General features: G+C 34.5%; 2 protein-coding genes across 2 annotated transcripts; one reads left to right on the top strand and one right to left on the bottom strand.

Annotated features, from left to right (window-relative positions):
• The first annotated feature begins 1,270 nt into the window (after positions 1–1,270).
• On the top strand, positions 1,271–2,791 carry LOC106778643 (metalloendoproteinase 2-MMP-like). Its single transcript, XM_014666626.2, has one exon. The coding sequence runs from the start codon at positions 1,476–1,478 to the stop codon at positions 2,589–2,591; it is 1,116 nt and encodes a 371-aa protein (XP_014522112.1). The 5' UTR covers positions 1,271–1,475; the 3' UTR covers positions 2,592–2,791.
• Positions 2,792–17,504: 14,713 nt separating this feature from the next.
• LOC106778642 (metalloendoproteinase 1-like) lies at positions 17,505–18,551 on the bottom strand. The gene has a single exon (XM_014666625.1). The coding sequence runs from the start codon at positions 18,549–18,551 to the stop codon at positions 17,505–17,507; it is 1,047 nt and encodes a 348-aa protein (XP_014522111.1).
• Positions 18,552–19,464: the final 913 nt, after the last annotated feature.

The raw sequence follows: 19,464 nt of genomic DNA on the forward strand, positions 1-19,464 counted from the left end.
TAAAATTGATCATTTTTTAATCATTTATTCATTTATAATATTATAATCTTGAATAGATAAATTCATAATATTTTTCTCATTTAGAAACATATTTTTCTTTATCCTTATCTACAACGTAATACAAAAAAATGTTAATCAATAATATTAAAACATAAATTAATAAATAGTTAAATCAAATGAATTGATAGACCAAATCGAATTAACCACATGTTTAATTTGAATAAGTCAAGTTTTAAATAAACTAAGTTAAAAATTGACCCATATAAAATAAAACAGTTAATTGATTTATAAAAACTGGCAAAAACATGCAAATTTAAAAGAAAAATATATAATTTTTTTTTATACAAATTACATGCTTGAATACGTTTTTAGAAGTGATAGATCCAAAGTAAAATAAACATATGACATTGTATGACTAGGTTCTAGAACTTACATTGTCAAAGCCCGCTCTGACCAAAGCCCGCTCTGACCAACTGCAGTCAGACATTGGTCTTAGGGGCTGCCTCGTCGCTCTTCTTTTCTAATTTCTCCTTCCCAAAGCTATCTTTTCCTTCATTTTCTTCGAGATGAGGTATACTTGGGTATATTCAAAATTAAATTAAAATAATCACCTTGCAACAGTTATAGACCAATTTTTAAACTATTACTCAAAAGAAAAGTATTTACCAAATATTCTAGAACTCAATCTGAAACTCGAATTAAATAAACTAACCATAACTCTGTCAATAATGAATTATTAAACTACCCTAGACTAAGCCCGCGAGTATGTATTCGAGGCAGTTTACATTCGAAATAAATTATTACCTTCTTTCTTAATCAGAAACAATAATTTAATTTAAGAAGGATATACAAGCATAACTTCAATTCTAATATGCTAATTGGGTATAAATCTAAATAAATCATTTCTAAATTCTTCTGTTATCTATAGTATTTGTCTCTTTATTTAGAATTCTAGAGAGTATCGTACACATACCATTACGCTCGTTTTTGTAATATTTTAACCTATAATAAAATAATGATTATTGACATTTGTAGGCATCCAAACCGAACCAAATAATTGGAGGGAATATGTCAAAGTCAAACAAAGCACTCCTTATTTTCTTTATTCAATATATATTAAAGACATTATAAGGCATGTTGGTTCTTGCAAGTAATAAAATACGTATTAATCCAATTTTTTTGCAATATTTTTTTATAATAACTATAGCTTTTAACCATAAGTATCTTGTCGTCGAGGAAAAACCACCAAGGTGCGACGACGTTTCCTATAGTGGCTTCTTCCGTGTGCTTACCATCCCGCGGGAACCATTCACACGACTCAGAACTTTTCAACGAATCATTGTCAGACAACTTCGGTTGGCGAAGACTTCAAGGTTCACAACTTCACATCGAACATACCATCACCTTATTTATACATCTGTCTCACAAACGTATTCCAAATCTTAACATTCTTCTTATTTTTTCATTCAAACACGATGAACATTCTCCAACAACAACGTTGTTTCAACCTTCTTCTAACAACGTTCGTAGTAGTTTTTCTCACCACAACACTTTCACCAGTCTCGGCTCGTTTATTCCCCAACGTCTCCTCAATACCAAACTGGAACTCCTCCCACGTGCCCCCAGCCGGCGCGTGGAACGCGTACCTCAACTTCACCGGATGCAGTCGGGGGAAAGCCTACGACGGCCTTTCCAATCTCAAAATCTACTTCCATTACTTCGGCTACATACCCACCGCGCCGCCGTCCAACTTCACCGATGACTTCGATGATGAGCTCGAAGAAGCCATCAAAACCTACCAGAAAAATTTCAACCTCAACATCACCGGTGAGCTAGACGATGCTACGATGCAGCAAATCGTGCGCCCAAGGTGTGGCGTGGCCGATGTGATCAACGGTACCACAACAATGAACTCCGGTAAGTCGAACACCACGTCCACGCCGAAGTTCCACACAGTGGCCCACTACTCGTTCTTCGATGGCAAGCCACGGTGGCCGGAGGGTACAGAAGAACTAACCTACGCGTTTGACCCTGACAACGGCCTTGATGACACTGTGAAGGGCGTTTTCAGTAACGCGTTTAAGAGATGGGCAGAGGTTACCACAATCTCGTTCAGCGAAGCGTCGTCGTATGCGGTTGCGGATATCAGGATAGGGTTTTACAGTGGTGATCACGGGGATGGCGAACCGTTCGACGGAGTGTTGGGGACGTTGGCGCACGCTTTCTCGCCGACGAACGGGATGTTCCACCTCGACCAGGAGGAGGACTGGGTGGCCACCGGCGACGTCACTCAGGCCTCCGTGTCGAACGCCGTGGACCTGGAATCCGTGGCGGTGCACGAGATAGGCCATTTGCTCGGCCTCGGACACTCCTCAGTTGAAGAAGCCATCATGTACCCTACGATTTCGGCGAAAACGAGAAAGGTCGAACTCGCCGATGATGATATTGAAGGGATTCAAGTTCTCTACGGTTCCAATCCTAACTACACTGGCACACCCTCTACTTCGCGCGAGAACGATTCCAGCGACGGTGTTCGTCACGTGCAGGCCACGTGGAGCATGCTTTTCTCCTGTATCTTCCTCTTCCTATGATTTGTATTGCTCGTGTGATTTTTGTCATTGGTTTTGTACAGAGGAGTGCGTTTGTTATACGCACGGACATACATACGGATACTTGTATAGGGTTTCGTTATCGTCCGAGTACGGTATACTTCGTACCATGAATCATTCATGAGCATCCTTCATTCTTTTTTTCTTTTGTTATAGTATAATAAAGAATAATGATATACACAGAGAGTTAAGGAATTCTTTTGGGTTCTAAATTTGTTTTCGGATTAATGAATCTAACATGCGGCATCGCATTGTGTATGGTATGGTATCTAACTTAATTCTTTTACTTAGGTCCACGTTAAAGTTATTCGGCGAATGGACTGACAAAACAAATAATTGAGAACTCTTAACTAATCGATAGTTGTTGAAATAGTTATAACCGGTTGACTGATGATAAAATATTAATCGTTTATTGGCATTGGGTCAGGACTAATGGTAAACTCATTTTAATATTTATAAATACATGTTTGACAAGAAGGTCAGTTAATTAATTCTGAGTACTCACTCTCTATTGAATATTATCACTATTATCACGTAAAATTACATCAAGGGTTCAACCATTCAACCATTCGATCATTCAGCCTCAATTGCTCAGTCTTTCATGGCCTTAGGTACTTAGCCAAATTTAGCATCAAGTGTTCAATCATTCAACCATTCGGTCATTCGGCCTCACAAGTATTCGACCCTTCGGCCTTAACTGCTCGGCCTTCCATGACCTTAGGTACTTAGCCAAATTTGGCATTAAGTGTTCAACCATTCAACCATTCGGCCATTCGGCCTCACAAGTATTTGGTCCTCCAACCTCAACTGCTCGGCCTTTTACGACCTCATGTACTTAACCAAATTTGGCATCAAGTGTTCAACCATTCAATGATTCAGTCATTCGGACTTATAGGTATTCGGCCCTTTGGCCTTAACTGTTCGACCTTCCATGGCCTCAGGTACTTAGCCAAATTTGGCATCAAGTGTTCAACCATTCGGTCTGACAGGCTTTATGCGTTTCTCTATTGCTTCCTTGTTATTTCCAAATATATCAATTGCCAGCAAGCCATCAGGTTGATCGCTCTTATCCATATGATCGAAGAAAGTTTGTGCAAAAAATTACTACTTAAGGGTATAGCCCGAGTAGACCTTGGTCTCTCTCTCCCATTCGTTCAGTCGAATCGCCTATGTTCAACCTTGTCAGGTTCCAATGACTTGGCTCTCGTGCAAGTGTATCCTGAGCGGGGCATATTAATGTTAGTACGTTCAACCTCTTCATTTATTTTGCAATTCAGAAAGTATAAAGCACCTACAGGTCATCCGAGACACATACTAATGTGGCTTCCTCAGTTTGGACTTTGAACATCCAACCGAAGAACGAGCGGTCTTTTTTGCTTGGTCGATCGGCCTTATTGCATAAGCTATTTTGAAATTAATTGTCTAATCTTGTAAATGCATTGGTTTGATTAGCTACACTTTTTCTCACCATTTAAATTCTAGTTGCTATATTTCTTTGATAGGATCCTACACACAAATCACTTGGCCAATCGGGAGCTTACCATTCGGGCCGTCTCAAGAAACCTAGGAACGTTCTTAATGAACTCCTAGTCCTAAACCGAGCTGTAAGGAACGTTCTTAGTGAACTTTCACTCTCGTCCCATAAACCTAAGAATGTTCTTAATGAACTCCTAGTCCTAAATCCGAGTGGTGAGGAACGTTCTCACTGAACTCTCACTCTCATCCCAGAAACCTAGGAACGTTCTTAATGAACTCCCAGTCCTAAACCGAGTGGTGAGGAGCATTCTCAATGAACTCTCGCTCTTGTCCCACAAACCTAGGAACGTTCCCCGTGAACCCCTAGTCTAAACCGAGCAGTGAGCAACGTTCTTTGTGACCTCTCATCTGAGTATCTTCAACCGAATAGTCTCGCTTGCTTGGTCGTCCGACCTTATAATATGTAATAGTCTAATTGTCTACATTCCTTTTCGACAATTTAAATTCGATTATTATTTTTCTTCAGTGCAGATAACAAGATTTTGCATGCGAGTCACTTGGCCAACTTTGAGCAACCGTTCCATGAGAAAACATTCTCCATGAACTCTCATATGAGTTTCTTTGACCTAGGGAACGTTCTAAGTGAACTCCTAGAGTCTACCTCTTGATGTAGAGAGGAATAAAGATTTAAGGCGCGTCGAACTCAACCTCCCTGATATTTTTCAGCGGTTACAGTACCATGTCTCGAGTGGAGTCTATCACTTAGGCTTATCATAAGTCCTATAATTAACTATGGTTAACTCAGACTTGGGGCATATGTATGGTATGGTATCTAACACGAACGATAAACTTGTACCGTTTGGGCCATTCCTTTAATTGGGTCAGCGCTAAAGTAGTTGGGCCAATGGATTGGGCAAACAAACAATTAACAACTCTTAACCAATCAGTTAAGATAGCTAATGAGATAGCTACAACTAATTGACAGTTGATAAAATATTAACTATTTATTGGTAATGGGCCAGGCCTAAGGGTAAACTCATTTTAATATTTATAAATACATGTTTGATAGGAAGGTCAAGTAACTAATTCTGAGTACTCACCCTCTATTGAATATTATCACTATTATTACGCAAAGTCACTGACTTGAACGTCAGAGTGTTTTTTGCAAGTACTCTCCCACTCGGCTCAAACTAAAAGAATTTGAAGTAGAAGGTTCAAAAGTCACAGAATAAGGAAAGTGACAACAAAAAGATGTTTCCCTTGAATGTGTCTTCTCTGCATTATATTTGAGTGTTTGGATTTTCCACTTCATTTTTTTTTTTTAGTTTATGAAATTTACCTTTTATTTGTTGTACTCTTATTTGTGGAAAATATTCTTTCTACATAGCTAAGAAAATAGTATATTTATATATTTTTTAAAATAAAGAAAACTTCCACTAATGTAAAAGCGTTGATTAACGTCGGTTATTTTGCGCTTTTAACGTCTAAACAACAACCGACGTCATTTCCGGTGACGTCCGTGGGACATCAGACATGAATACAACCGACGTCTGTCAGTGCGTTCAAAATTGACACTGACTGACGTCTATAAGATACTATAGACGTCGGTGTTGACATCAACCGACGTTTAATCTAGTTAGTGCAGTTTTGTTCCCGTCTTTGGATAGCCTAGTAGCACAATCTCCTTTTGCTAGTTTTCCCTGAAAAAAACTTGCGTCTTTTGAATTTCTTATGGGTCGTTTCAACCCAAAACTGAACCTGGGTTGTTGCTTATTTCCATTTTCATCTACAAGAGGGAAAAATCACAGTGAAACGATAACTAGGCAACCTATGGTCGTTTTTGGGTTGAAACGACCAAAAGAAATTCACAAGACACTGCTTTTTCTGGGAGACAACTAGCAAATGGAGAATGTATTACTACATTACCCTAAGAAAGGAACAAAACTGCACTAAAACACAACACAAAGAAAGCAAATTTTAATCAGTTGAACCAGAAGATAATCGAAGAAAGACTAAACAAAGTTTAAACGGTAAGCATAAAAAAGAAACCACGCACCTGGGATGCAATGCCGCAAGAGAGAAAAAGGAGAGGAGGAAAGACGATAAAGATATCAGAAGCAACAACAGCAAGAGAGAAAAAGAAGAGGCGCCGCAAGAGAAAAAGGAGAAGAGGAAGATGATATCAGAAACTGAATGCCGCGAAGAGTTTGCGGTTTATTTAAAATGAAATTGGACGTCGGTTATTATCCAAACACTGACGTCTATAGTAACCTAGACGTCGATTAGCTTACTAATCTAACTTCCAAGTTCACATTTAAACTGGCTTTTTGAATACCCATTAAACGTTGGTGTCTGTTAGGGGAAGCCGACGTCTAGGAAGCTGAACCGATTGACGTTTGATTTCCTGTCAGGGATGTTCACGACGGTTGTGATGGGTCGCTGACGTCTATAATAACATACACGTCGGTGCCCTCCTAGCCGATGTCTCAAGCCCTCGAGTATGGTGAACATAATTAATTATAGGCATCATCGACGTCGCTTAACCCTCAACATCGACATCTAAATTGAAGAATATTTTGTCTTCCCGCCTTCCAGACAGGCTTTAGACATCGGCGTTTGACGACATGACGTCTAAGCGCCTGGGAATTAGGTGAGGAGCATTAATTACAGCCCAGTAGATGTCGACCCCCCCTTAACACTGATGTCAATGTACTGTCTTCTCACCTACCTCAGGCCATTAGACGTCGGTTTGAGTCAAGGACGATGTTTATGATATAGTAGACGTCGCCTTATCCGAAAATCGACGTCTAGTGTACCAAGTTATTTACGATACTACCACCGTCCACTCATATACTTCGGATTACATGAACACCAGCGTTTTTGCACTAGTGTTCATTCAAAGTATACCATTATATCGTGAGGCTGATAGGAAAATTAGGTAAATTTTGCATCAAAAAATAGAAACAATGCAGAAATAAATATTTATAATATGTAACGATAAGTCGACAATAAATGTAAAATTATAATATTAATAAAATGTGTGAATTTGATCAATATTATTCTTTATATATATAAAATTAATATATATATATATATATATATATATATATATATAATTTTAAATTCAATCTACATTTAAAAGATATTAGTTGTAGTTAAATTAATTTTATATTTATTTAAAATTTGATATTTATTAAAAAATTAATAAGTTATTGGTTTGGTATTCTAATTTATTTAGCATATATGAATTTGTATGGTATGATATGTGGTCCTGTCAATAAGTCGGGCGATAAAGTAACGTCGAAGATGAACACGTTGTATTAACCGGACGGTGATGGAAGGATATTCATGGCATTTGGTATATTTGTTTTAAAATATAAATTATAAATTAGGCAAGTAAAATGGACCTCTAAGGTGTTGGACTATGATTGGGCCAACATAGACATGAAAAATGTTGTTCCTTCCTACGGATGGCAGCGAGTCGGGTCGAGCACGGATAATGTGATACCCTGATCCGCATGTAAAAAACATACCCGTTACTCGCCCCGCCAGATACCCGTATGAAAAAAACCCGCGGATTTTTTTCAACCTGTGGATACCCTTGGATACCCGTTTTCAACCCGTAAATATTTAAAAAAAATATTTTATTATTTTTTAAAGAGGTTAGCCATGCTGGCTTCTCCCAATCCCACAAAACCCCCCCAAATTTCCTCTTGCAAAACCCCTTCCCCTCCTCCCTTCCCGACGACACGACAAAACCCCCAAATTCCTTTATGTTATGGTTTGGATCTGCAGGAAGCCTATTCGCAACAGGTGACGCATTTCTCTTCTTCTTTTCCTCTCTTCTCTTTTCTTTGGGTCTGGCTGGGTTTCGCAAGAATGAGAGGCGAGCTCCAGTGACCCAGGTGCGGTGTTCTCTCCGTAGTAGTGGCGACACTCTGAGGCTTCGAGGGCATTCTCGTAACGGTGGGAATCGTAGAAGCCTCCTAATCCATAAATGACGGCAGGTTGAGTGTGGACAGTGTCGCAGTGGTGAGCGAAGGCACTGGTGATGTGTTGTGAGGGGTACTGGCGCGATAACGGAGTGAATCGCGTTCCGCAACAACGAATGTCGCTGTTCGATGGAGTGGTGGATTTGGTGCAGTGCAGGAGTGCCGTGAACTGGTGGATCTAGGTGACCGTGTTTGAGTTTCTTTTGATGCTGATAGGGTGCTGAGGGGTGAAGGATACCTTTGGGTGGAAACCTTAGTTCTGTGAATGAGGGTTTGCTTGAGTGGATCTGGTGTTGGTGGATCTGATGCGGTGGCGGTAAGGTAAGGAAAGTGAATGAGAAAAAAAAATGAGATTTAGGATTTTCTTGAGTACAGAGAGAATAAATATTAAAGCAGGGATAAAATTGTAATTTTAATTTTTAAACGGGTAATGGATACCCGTGGGTATGGTTTCTTTTTTTGCCAACCTTACTTCTTCCATCACCACAACATGCTTCGTGCACCTCTCCACATTCTTTTATTTCCAAAACTATCCTTAATTTAAAGTTTAAAACTTTTTTACTTTTACCATAAATTTTAAATTTATTTTTCCAATTTTACCTCATTCATAAAGAGCAGCAACTACACCCCCCCACCTCATCTCACTCTCACAGATTCTCTCTTCTTCCCATTTCCGTTTGAGTTCTTCTCTTCTTCCTTCCCTTTCTTTATTTTTCATTGATTGTTCTCTTCTCCACCTTTTGGGTTTCAATCGCTGCTGTTGCAGATCTGAAAATTTGGAAAAGATGAGAAGTCCCCATCCTGAAATTGTATCTATAGTGTTTGATGATGATTACAAATCACCAGTGAATGGCCTCCCAATCTAAAAAAAGAAGTGAACAAACTTTCGTTGATGATTCCTTCATGATTCAGGGTCAATTAATAAATAATAATCTTTCTGGCTCCCAATGGAAGACGAACTTAAGTATGGTTGCAAATCTAACTCTTGCCAATAAGCCTGGAAGTGATGCAACTTCTTCAAATGAGAAACGTGCATTATCGAAGAACCATGAGCCTAACGACCTCTTTGTAGTTCTACAACGTGATTCTGGATTAGTTTCTACTAAGGACTCTCAGACAATGGACTATGAAATGACTTTTCCTTACCAGAAACTGATAGAAGATCCTCCTTTGACCATTCTCATGACAAGTTGAATGAAAACCTTCCTGCTAGTCCTGAGAAAACCAGTGTGACCAAAAGCAAAACTTCTAGAATAAGAAGTTTAGAAAAGGATGAGAATTCAAAAGCCTTGTGCAGTTCCGTTGGAAAGGGCGAGCCTAAAATCCTTTCTAGGGCCAGAAAGCCATCTCTCCTTAGTAGGCCTATTGTTCAGAAGAGCAAAAGGGAACAATTATGGTGATTTTTCAATTGTTCAGTAGCATTGTTATATTTTGATGCTTCGTGCATACACTTCTTTTCAATAGCAAGTATTTACGTTAACAGTTAATATGATGGTAAACAGAAATATGAGATCAAGAATAGGATGGAAGAATTACGGAATGAACGTTAGAGGAGAATTGCTGAAAGAACTCCATACTCTGGTCTTGCTCGAGGAGGAATGAATGTTGAGATTCGTTTTAACTTAAATGGACACCCGTTTTATCTTAAACGGATATGACATCCGTTGATGGATACTCACATCTGTTTAACCCTAAAAATTAAATTTTACTGAAGGGTAAAACAAGAACGGGAGGTGTTGGGAGCAATCCTTGGTGGTACAGGGAGCAACGCTTGGACATGAATATTAGTATTATTGGACTAATATCAACTTAAGGTCCATAATAAAATTTATAAATATAGAGATAAACTACTTAGGTAAAGTTTAAATTGATTGAGTTTTTACACTTAAATACAAATTGAATTTATTAATTGAAATCTGATTTGTGCATCAGAGTGCTATTAACAAGTATACACTGCTCGGTTTGGATTGGATAAAGGTGAACCGAATAATCTTGAAGAAAAAAAAAATAAGATGTGTTTCTCGGCTCTATTCAAGTACATACTGAAATGTAATTGATACATTGAAATTATAATTAAAAGGGTAAAAAATAGAAAGGAAATTACAAAAAAAAAATACATAAACATAATATTTATACCATGCTTAATTAAAAACCAAACACCTAAACAACAAATGAGGCCCGTATGTGGAAATTGCTTCAGTTTGATAATATTTTATTCAAAACTAAACACTTAAATATCCATGTCCCAAATGTGCATATTTTTATAATTTGATAACAATTTGGAGTAACTAATATAATTAGAAGCTCCACTTAAATACAGCAAATAAAAGTGTTAAGTGACAAATATGTTTGGAATTTGACGCACAGCACTTGAAATAGGCATAAAAGAATGAGTGTTACATCTTCTATTATCTGCCTAGGACTTGTCATCCATTCAAATCTCATTCACTTTAAACATAGATTTTAGGCTGCAAAACGTAGCATTGTCAACATCAAAACCAATATTAAACACATAACTTCAACTGCAGAAAGTGTAAAATATTTAAACAATCATTTACAGAGTGCCCCTCGTAGTTAAAAATCACAAATTCATGTTATGCATTTTGAAACATAAACATTTCAATAATAAAAAAAAAATCACTAATAAACCTTAAATCAGTATCCAAATAAGTTTTTAATCAAGGGTACCTAAGTCATTTCAATAGGGTTATGGGAAGCAGGAAGAAATCCCTATGTTTGCATAATATCTTTTCATTATAGGCTTCATAAGAGTTGTATACCTGTGATTTACGTTAAGGCTATTACTTAGTGCAACTCTATCATTACTAATTACACCTCTTAAACTGATAGAAAAATATTAAAGTATCTTCTTATAACTCATACTAAAGCATCTTCTATCACTGCTGCTACCGCCACTTGCTCCAAATTGCTGGTTTATCATTTGGAATCACTCCAACTTAATTTACTTGTTAGCGAAGTTCAAATCTATTTTAACTAATTACGAGTTGTTAGAATTAAACGAGTTAGTTTATTAACTTAATTATAATTTTTTTTTTCAATTCTAAAAAAGTAACAGATTTTTTCTAATTCAAATATAAATAAATTTCAGTCCAAAGGCAATTCAAAATCGAAAAAATACAATATAATTCAAAATCATCTTAAACTTCAACTACAATCCAAAAGCAAACACAAAAAAAAAAACAAATAAGTATATAATATTTATCGTTTTTGCATCACTTATCAATTTATAAGAATAAAGTCTTGAATAGATAAATTCAAAGTATTTTCTCTCTTAAAGCATTTTTTTTTCTTTATCCTTCATCTACAATACAAAAAAAAAAAATAGTGTTAATTAATAAATTAAAACATTAAAGAGGTTGTTGAACCAACTCTAAAGGTTTAATCCAAGTAAATCGAGTTCTTAGTAGGTCGGATTCAAAATTGATCTCATCAAAATTTTAATTTTTCTTTTAAGTCCAATCCAGTCTAAACTAATGGTAAATTAGGTTAGTTTACGAATTTCAACCCATCTTCATAATATTATTGTCATCATTGTCCCCATTATAAAAGAATATGAAAAGAATAAAAACTTTTCAGGAAAGAAAAAGATAAAACTTAAAATAAAAAAAAAAAAAATCATTTCAAAAGATTACTTCCAGAATATATTTTGTGTTCCAAAAAAATTATTTCAAAAAATTGTTTTAGAAGGTAATATATACATTTCGTAAAGTTTGTTCCAAAATTTCTATTATAGAGTTTGCTCCGTAATGAATTTCATGCGTTTCAAAAATATTGAAAATTTTATTCTAAAATTTTGTTCCAAAAATATCATAAAGTTTGTTTTAGAAAAGTTTTCAAAATGATAATCAGAAAATCACTTTCACAAGGACATTTTAAAACTTTTAAGGGTGTGCAAAGAAATTAAGGAGGGTTTGGAAGCAAAAGCCTTTCGTAGTTATAATGGACTTACCTACATCTAGAGAATATTCGGCCTAAATGTATCTAGAGGGGATGTTTTGCTCCCTGCACCTCCATCTGTAGTAAAAATCGAAAAGACCAAAATACCTATATTTTTACCCAATCTTCCTCCATTCACTTGTACTTTGTCGCTGGTTTTCGGATTTGCACGAGCCCCTGTCTGCCACCGTTGGAGTCGACATTGCTGCCGTGCATTGCCACTGCAAACACTGCATGGGCGCCCCGCTAATTAACTGTTGTTGTCGTCGAAGAAGAAGTGAGTTTGTATTTTCATATTAATTATTCGTGTTTGGGGTGCATGATAGCGGATTGCACATTGTGGACAAGTGTTATGGAATTACCACCATTCAGAGAACGTGTTCTTTTGAGGATTTTGGAAGAATAATTGCTGTTTTTGAGCTTTGTCTGGCACGTATTGGTTCTATAAGTATTATCTAATTATATGCGTTCTTGTTTAGGAAAAACAAGTATTGTAAAGGGATATGACATTTTTCAGTAAGGAAAACAACTTATTTATCTCTTCACGGTTTCTTTCTCAATATATAGAGAAATAATAATCACCACAATAATTTATACATCACAACTATTAAAACTACTTTGTAAAAAATGTTCGTAAGAAGTATTTCCATTCAAATACTTGTCATATGCAATTGTGCTAAACAAAGTATTACAACATGATGTTTATAGACTTAATTTTAACTTTTCATTTTTAAGTCAAATTATTATAAAACATGACGTATTAATTACCACTAAAAATAGAATAAATTCTTGAAATTTTCATTCAACTGACAAAACATACAAAACTCCTTACACATTAATTATCCATTAAAGTTTTTAATTCAAATCTATTCTAAGAAAACTCTCTCACAAATTTAAATATTTCTTCTATCTTTTATTTTGACTTATTAGAAAGAGAGACTCCTCCTTACATTCATTTACTTGTTCCTGAATGAAGTGAAAACACATATTAATGTGTTTTCGCCTTTCATGTTAACCATATGCTTTGTTATTTCGCTGACTAACTTAGTCTTTGCTTTTTCGATGATTGAATTGTTACTAAATGAGTTTATGTTAATAGGTCAATCTCCTTTCAAGAGATCAAACAACTCTCATGCCCACTCCACACCAATCTCCTCATTCATTGCAAGTCACCACTTCTCATGTTGCACTTCCGATACAACTTTAAGATCTTTCTCAGTTTACAAGCATTCTTGGAATCTTGAAACATTTTGTTCAAGTTCAAAGCGCCACTTATCCAAAACCTACTTTCTTCTCTTTAAGCTTGCTTGTAGAATTGCATTTCCTCTAACCTCCTTTTCAATTCTTTGTTTCAAATCGCCTTTTACAATCTCTAACCTTTGTATAACAAGCTTGTCTTCTCACAAGTGATTGCTTGCACTCGTGTCAAGATACCACACCAAATTATCTAAGCTATCCAGACTCCTCATCGAGTTATCTACGCTACTCAAATGTCTTACCGAGTTGTTGAATTGTTTGTGTTCGACACTTAATCTATGTGTCATCATGAGCAATACTTCTTCCTCTTTTACATCTTTCAAGAGAAAGTTGATTGTCTCTTCCCTTATATTCTCATATTGACAATTTTTACTGAAATGTCCGACCTTACCGTAATTGTAACATTTGTTTGAGTAGTTTTCTTTTGCACAATAAACATATTTATCATAGTTAAAGGACTCCACATTTGAGTTCATCGACCAACCTTCTCTCCATAGACCTCGTGTTCCTAAAAGCCAATTTTTTTGGCTAGATTGCTCTTTCTCTTCATCCTGACTAAGAGTCCTACCTCTATGACATTTCTATACCTCCTTGGTAACGTATGGCTTGAGTGTTTTGACTTTTCTCATCTTTAATTGATACCTTCATTTGGAGTACATGATCAAGTGACTCCATCTCCTTCTTCTTTCATTGCTCATATGTGTCAAAGGACTCGACTACCTCTTCAATAGGTAGCGTTGATAAATACTTTGACTCCTCAATTGCACATGTTCTAAAAGTTATCGACCAATGACCACAACTCGTTTGACATGTAACGTTTCTCCATTTTAGTTAAGTTAGTTCACTATAGTTTCTACACGATTAATGTATTTAAAAATTTCTTTTGTCTCCTTTATCCTCATGCTTTCTAACTTGCCCTTTAGTGTTTGGAATTGAACATGCTTTACTCGATCATCTTCTTTATATGCCTCTTTTAGAATATTCCATGTTTTATTTTGTACTGTTATTTTCTCAAAGTGAGACTCATCAACAACTTAGTACAACACGTAGTGAGCTATGCATTTCTTTCAACACATTACTTTAGACATTATTTTCAGTTCTACCAAAACATCTCTAACTACCTCCTAATTATATTAGAAATCAAGGAAAAGCTTTATATAGAGACTTTAATTACCATAATTGATTGCTTTTGTCAACAGAGACACACTATTGAATATATGAAAACTCAAACATTCAAACTCTGATGTCAATTTATTAATAACAAGTCTTTCTATTCAAATATTGCTAAATCAAACACTACAACCTGGACTTTATAGACTTAATTTTAATTTTCCATCTCGAGACCTTCGACTATAGTAATCATTACCAAACATGACACATGGGCATTAACAACACGTTAAATTCGGACCTTGTGCATTCCATAACTGAAGTAAACAAACAAAACTCCTAGATTAACTATCTATTAAAGTTTATTCTAAAAAAATGCATAAATAAAATAAATAATAAATTGAAAAGATGAAAGAGTTTAAATGTTTGACCTGTGACCCATTGATATAAAATTTCGTGTTTGTGATATCTAGAATTTCTTGATTAAAATGGATGAGAACAAATGACAAGTCAATCATGATGTTTACTGGTGATTTTGAACCCTGTTTCCCAGAAAAATTATTAGAAAAAAAGGGGCTAAAATAAGGCACAAGAGTGCAAAGCAAATACTTAAGCTGATGTACACATGCATGGTATAATAATTAAAATATTAATTTGTATTTTTTTTCAAACTACTCTTATGCTACACCTTCTCAAGCATAAAAATTATTTTTTAACATATCCACTGAGTATCCCACTTTTCACAAGCTAGTTTCAATGCAAAATATGCACAATATTTTAGCATCGAGTCAAAACTACATCATTCATATTTTATTTTAAAAAAGTACTAGTATCACGACACACTTTTACATTCATTTGACACATAATACAAGAATAAAATGGTTCTAAAAATGTAAAATTTTGTATTTTTTTTAAAAAAGAAGAAAGTAAAAAGTAAATAAAAATTTAATTGTGTCAAAAAAGAATTTTTCTTTTACAAAAGCACTTCTTTTTCCACTCCACAAGGTATGCGATTACCACTCATCACAAAGTTCTTATAAATTTTGGTTTCGTTCACAACTTTTCTCAAACCAAGCAGACACAAACTATTTCCAAAGAGAAAACAATTTAGAAGCATATTTTCTATGAAAATTATAATAAATCATAAATCAATTCAATGTACATAGAATTGTGATCGTAAATCAACTTAGAAACATAAATCAAACCAATGTACAAAGTTACCCTAATCATAAATATGCTAATGTGGAACTTACTATATACTAATATCTACATATTATTATAGAGTTGAATTACATATTTTTCAAATGATTTCCTTATGTATTTAACGGACTTCTTTGGAAGTGAAGTAGTAGAATTGAATCTTTGCATAAGACAGAGTGATTTCAATTAGTGTATATGAATTCTAAACTATAGAGAAAAAAAATCAATAAAACCAAATATTATTGTTTCTCATCCATTTGTAACATGGCCATGAATAGTGGTCATCATCCAATACATGATGTAGTAATCATATTGATATGACCCATTTTGTCTATTACACTACAGTATATCATCATTTTTCAACCAAAAACCTTCATTTTGATTAAGATGGATGCAGCTTCATCTTAGAACAAATTTTGGTTTGTCTTAGATTTTTTGTATCATATGTATGACTTCTTCAATTGTAGGTGTACTGATGGAAACAAATTTCCGATATATTTTGTAAAGAACATTTTTGTATTATGAGTTTTTTAGAGTATAAATATTAGTATGGATGCACACCAATATTAAATGATTATATGTTTAGGTGAATTTTAGAATACTATAAGTTGAACTAATATGTGATGAGTTATATAACATTTTCTTTTAAACACTAGCTCACTGTGTTATCTTTTTTGTTATCTTTGGTGTATTGTTTGTTTTATTTATTTATTTTATTGCTATAATCACTTGGTGTGAATATATGAAAAATAGATCTTAAAGCATTTCTGACGAAAGATGGTGATGCTGTAAAATATTTTTATAGTTGTCTAGTGGTTATTTTTAATTCTTTTAGATATATTTATTATCACCATTATTTTTTTTAAAATAATTGTGTTAATATTTATAAGTTGAGAAAAAATTATTTTTTTCCAGTATATGCTAAAATTTAGATATTACAAATTTAAATGTTGACGTAGCTTATTTTTTATTTTAAAAGTTGTTAACATCACATTAGAAACTTAACCAACTAGTACATGATTATTATTTTAACATTACCAACTCTGATAGATTTTATATTAGACCCTTACTTTTTTTTACCATTAATCTTTTTTATTATAACAGCTTATATGCCTATTCTTGTAGTGTAATTATTACTTGTTATATGTCAATAACTGATACTAATTTAAATGTCAGAATAAGTTTTATTTTAAATAAAAAGGAAAAATGAGAAAATTAAATAAAATACAAGAAAAAAAAACTTAGAATTAATTTTAAGGATTTGAGTTCAAGATGATGAGTATATTTTGATGGAAACGAATGAGGCCTTATGTGTTAAATTTGGTGCAAACATTGAAAAATGATATTTTAACATCATTTTTTTGACACCATTTTGACACTGCACACGTGTCAAAATGTGATTGGACGATTTCAAATTCAAAAAATAAACTTTGGTTTTTCTCTTCCAAATATACCTCTGCTTCAACTTTTTGAATTTGAAATCGTCCAATCATATTTTGATACATGTGTCAAAATAGTGTCAAAAAATGGTGTTAAAATATCATTTTTCTTTTTTTAATAATGTGTGATCCTATGTAGACTTGTACGTACTATCATGATGTATTGGGTGCGGCTCTTATGCGAAGTTTAAGTCTTTCTCTGGTTAATTATACTATCAATTATAATATAATATTAGCTTTCATGCAAACAGGTGTAACTGCATATTATCTTTTCTGTTTTGGAGAAAAGGTTTTTAACATCGGTTATTATTATTTGACAATTTTCATAAAAATAAAATGATCTTAATCTTATATTTCTAAAATAAAATAAAAAAAAGTAGTGAATAATATTGTTAAAATAGGAGTAAATTTTATTTTTTTTCAAATACCAGTAATATTATTCCCAATATAGACTTCTAAATCCACAATCAAGCTAGAAGCACCATATAACTAAATCCAAGGGACAAGGTGGTAATTACAAGAACTCTCCAACTTCCACAATAACCAGAATTGGATTCAATGTTCTGTTGAAGAATCTTGGTCTTGTCGGAGTTGGAGAGTTGTATCTTTCGTTGTTGTGATGGCAAAATGTAAGGGTACATAACAGAGTCATTCAAGAAAGAGTGGTCAAGTCCAAGTAAATGTCCAATCTCATGCATCGCCACACTCTCCAAGTCCAGAACATCATCCTCCCACGACAAGCTGTTGTTTTCACTGGGCAGCGCCCAGGACCTGTTCGCGTTGAGACGTATCTCCGCCGTCTTCACGCTTAACGGAGATTCCTCCCTTATAAAGCTGATGCCAAACACATCGACGTCAAAGTCATAGATGTCATCGAGTACGTAGAATCCAACCTTAATGTCAGCGTCATCGTACTTTGTCTGCGTGAGGTTCAAAAGCCCTGTGGCATTCGCCCACCGCGTGAATGCCTGTCCGAACACTTTCATGGCGTTGTCCGGGATATCACTTTCCGGCAGAAAACCGTACGTGAGGTTTTTCTTTTGGGACCACTGGTTACCGGCTTTGGGCCACGACACGTTTTCGGTGAAGCCGTAGTCGAAATTCCTGTCGGGGACAGCACATCGGGGTAGTGAGATTAGTTGTAATGTCTCGTTGTTTAGTTTGCCGGTAACTGTGAGATTGAAAGATTGCTGGTAGGTCTGGATGGCTGATACTGTTGGCTGGTCCAAAAAATCGTCGAATGTCTCAGAAAATTGAAGGTAGCCAAAGTTATAAAAGTACTCTTTGATTCGAGACAAGCCTTCGATTTTCTGTAGTGTTTGGTTTTGTTGTGGAGAAGAAAAGTTGTGTTGGTGGATATAGTCAAAAACCGTTTTGGCAGTTCTTTTTCCCCACTTGTATCCGATTTGGCCAATTTGGCGAATTTTATAAACAGGAGGAACCGCATTCGCCAAAAGGGCTTGGTGGAGAAGGAGAAGGAACAATAATAGGAACGCAGAAAGGTTTGGTTTCATTTTGATAGATATATGATTAGCTCTTGGTGGATATGAGAAGAGTTGGGAAATAATATATAGAGGAAGGTGTGGGTGAGGGTTTCGAATTCGACTATTTTTTATTATTATTTTTTTCATATGGAGCCCTATTTGCTTCTAATATTTACCACAACTATTTATTCATTATTTATGATTCTTCAATTTTTTTTTTTTTTTTTGAAATGATGAGATTACAGATTCATAAGATTTTTCATAGAGAAACTTGTACTTTCCATATGGACTTGTATAAGTGGATCACTAAAATCGACCTTTGACTTTAATATCATTTATAAGTTTTTTCAAAAAAGGAATGATAAGAGAAATGCAACAAGATTAGAGAAATGAAACATAGATGTTATAATGTTATTTTTAGATTTTTTTTCTAAATTACTTGTATTTGTACATATGTTGTAGGTATTATTAATTTGAATTTATGTATAAGTTTATATTTAACTTGTCCATTAAATTGTACTCATACGTATGTTTTATATATTATATGTTTTTTTTTCAATTTAATTTGGACTTTTTCTTTAAATAATAAAATATTATTTTTTAAATATTTGTGGGTTGAAAATAGATATTCAATAAGGTTGAAAAAAATTCACAAATTTTTTTATGCATATTCAACCGATAGTGAGACGAGTAACGGGTATAATTTTTGACATATCAATTAGATTGCAAGTGACCCATCCATTGTCATTCTTGTCAAAATTTTAAAGAGGACTTAGGTGAAACATTTTTTTTTAGATCTAAAAAGAAGGCTTCAAATTTTTTAGTACTAATATTTGTCTATTAAAATATTATAAAATTATGTTTGAAAAAAAAAAGTCTAAAATTTTTTAGTATGTTAAATTAATTATAAAATTATGTTTAAGGATAAAATAATGTCTCAACA

This window comes from Vigna radiata, unplaced genomic scaffold (assembly GCF_000741045.1).
Source record: "Vigna radiata var. radiata cultivar VC1973A unplaced genomic scaffold, Vradiata_ver6 scaffold_500, whole genome shotgun sequence".
NCBI classification, from domain to species: Eukaryota; Viridiplantae; Streptophyta; class Magnoliopsida; order Fabales; family Fabaceae; genus Vigna; species Vigna radiata.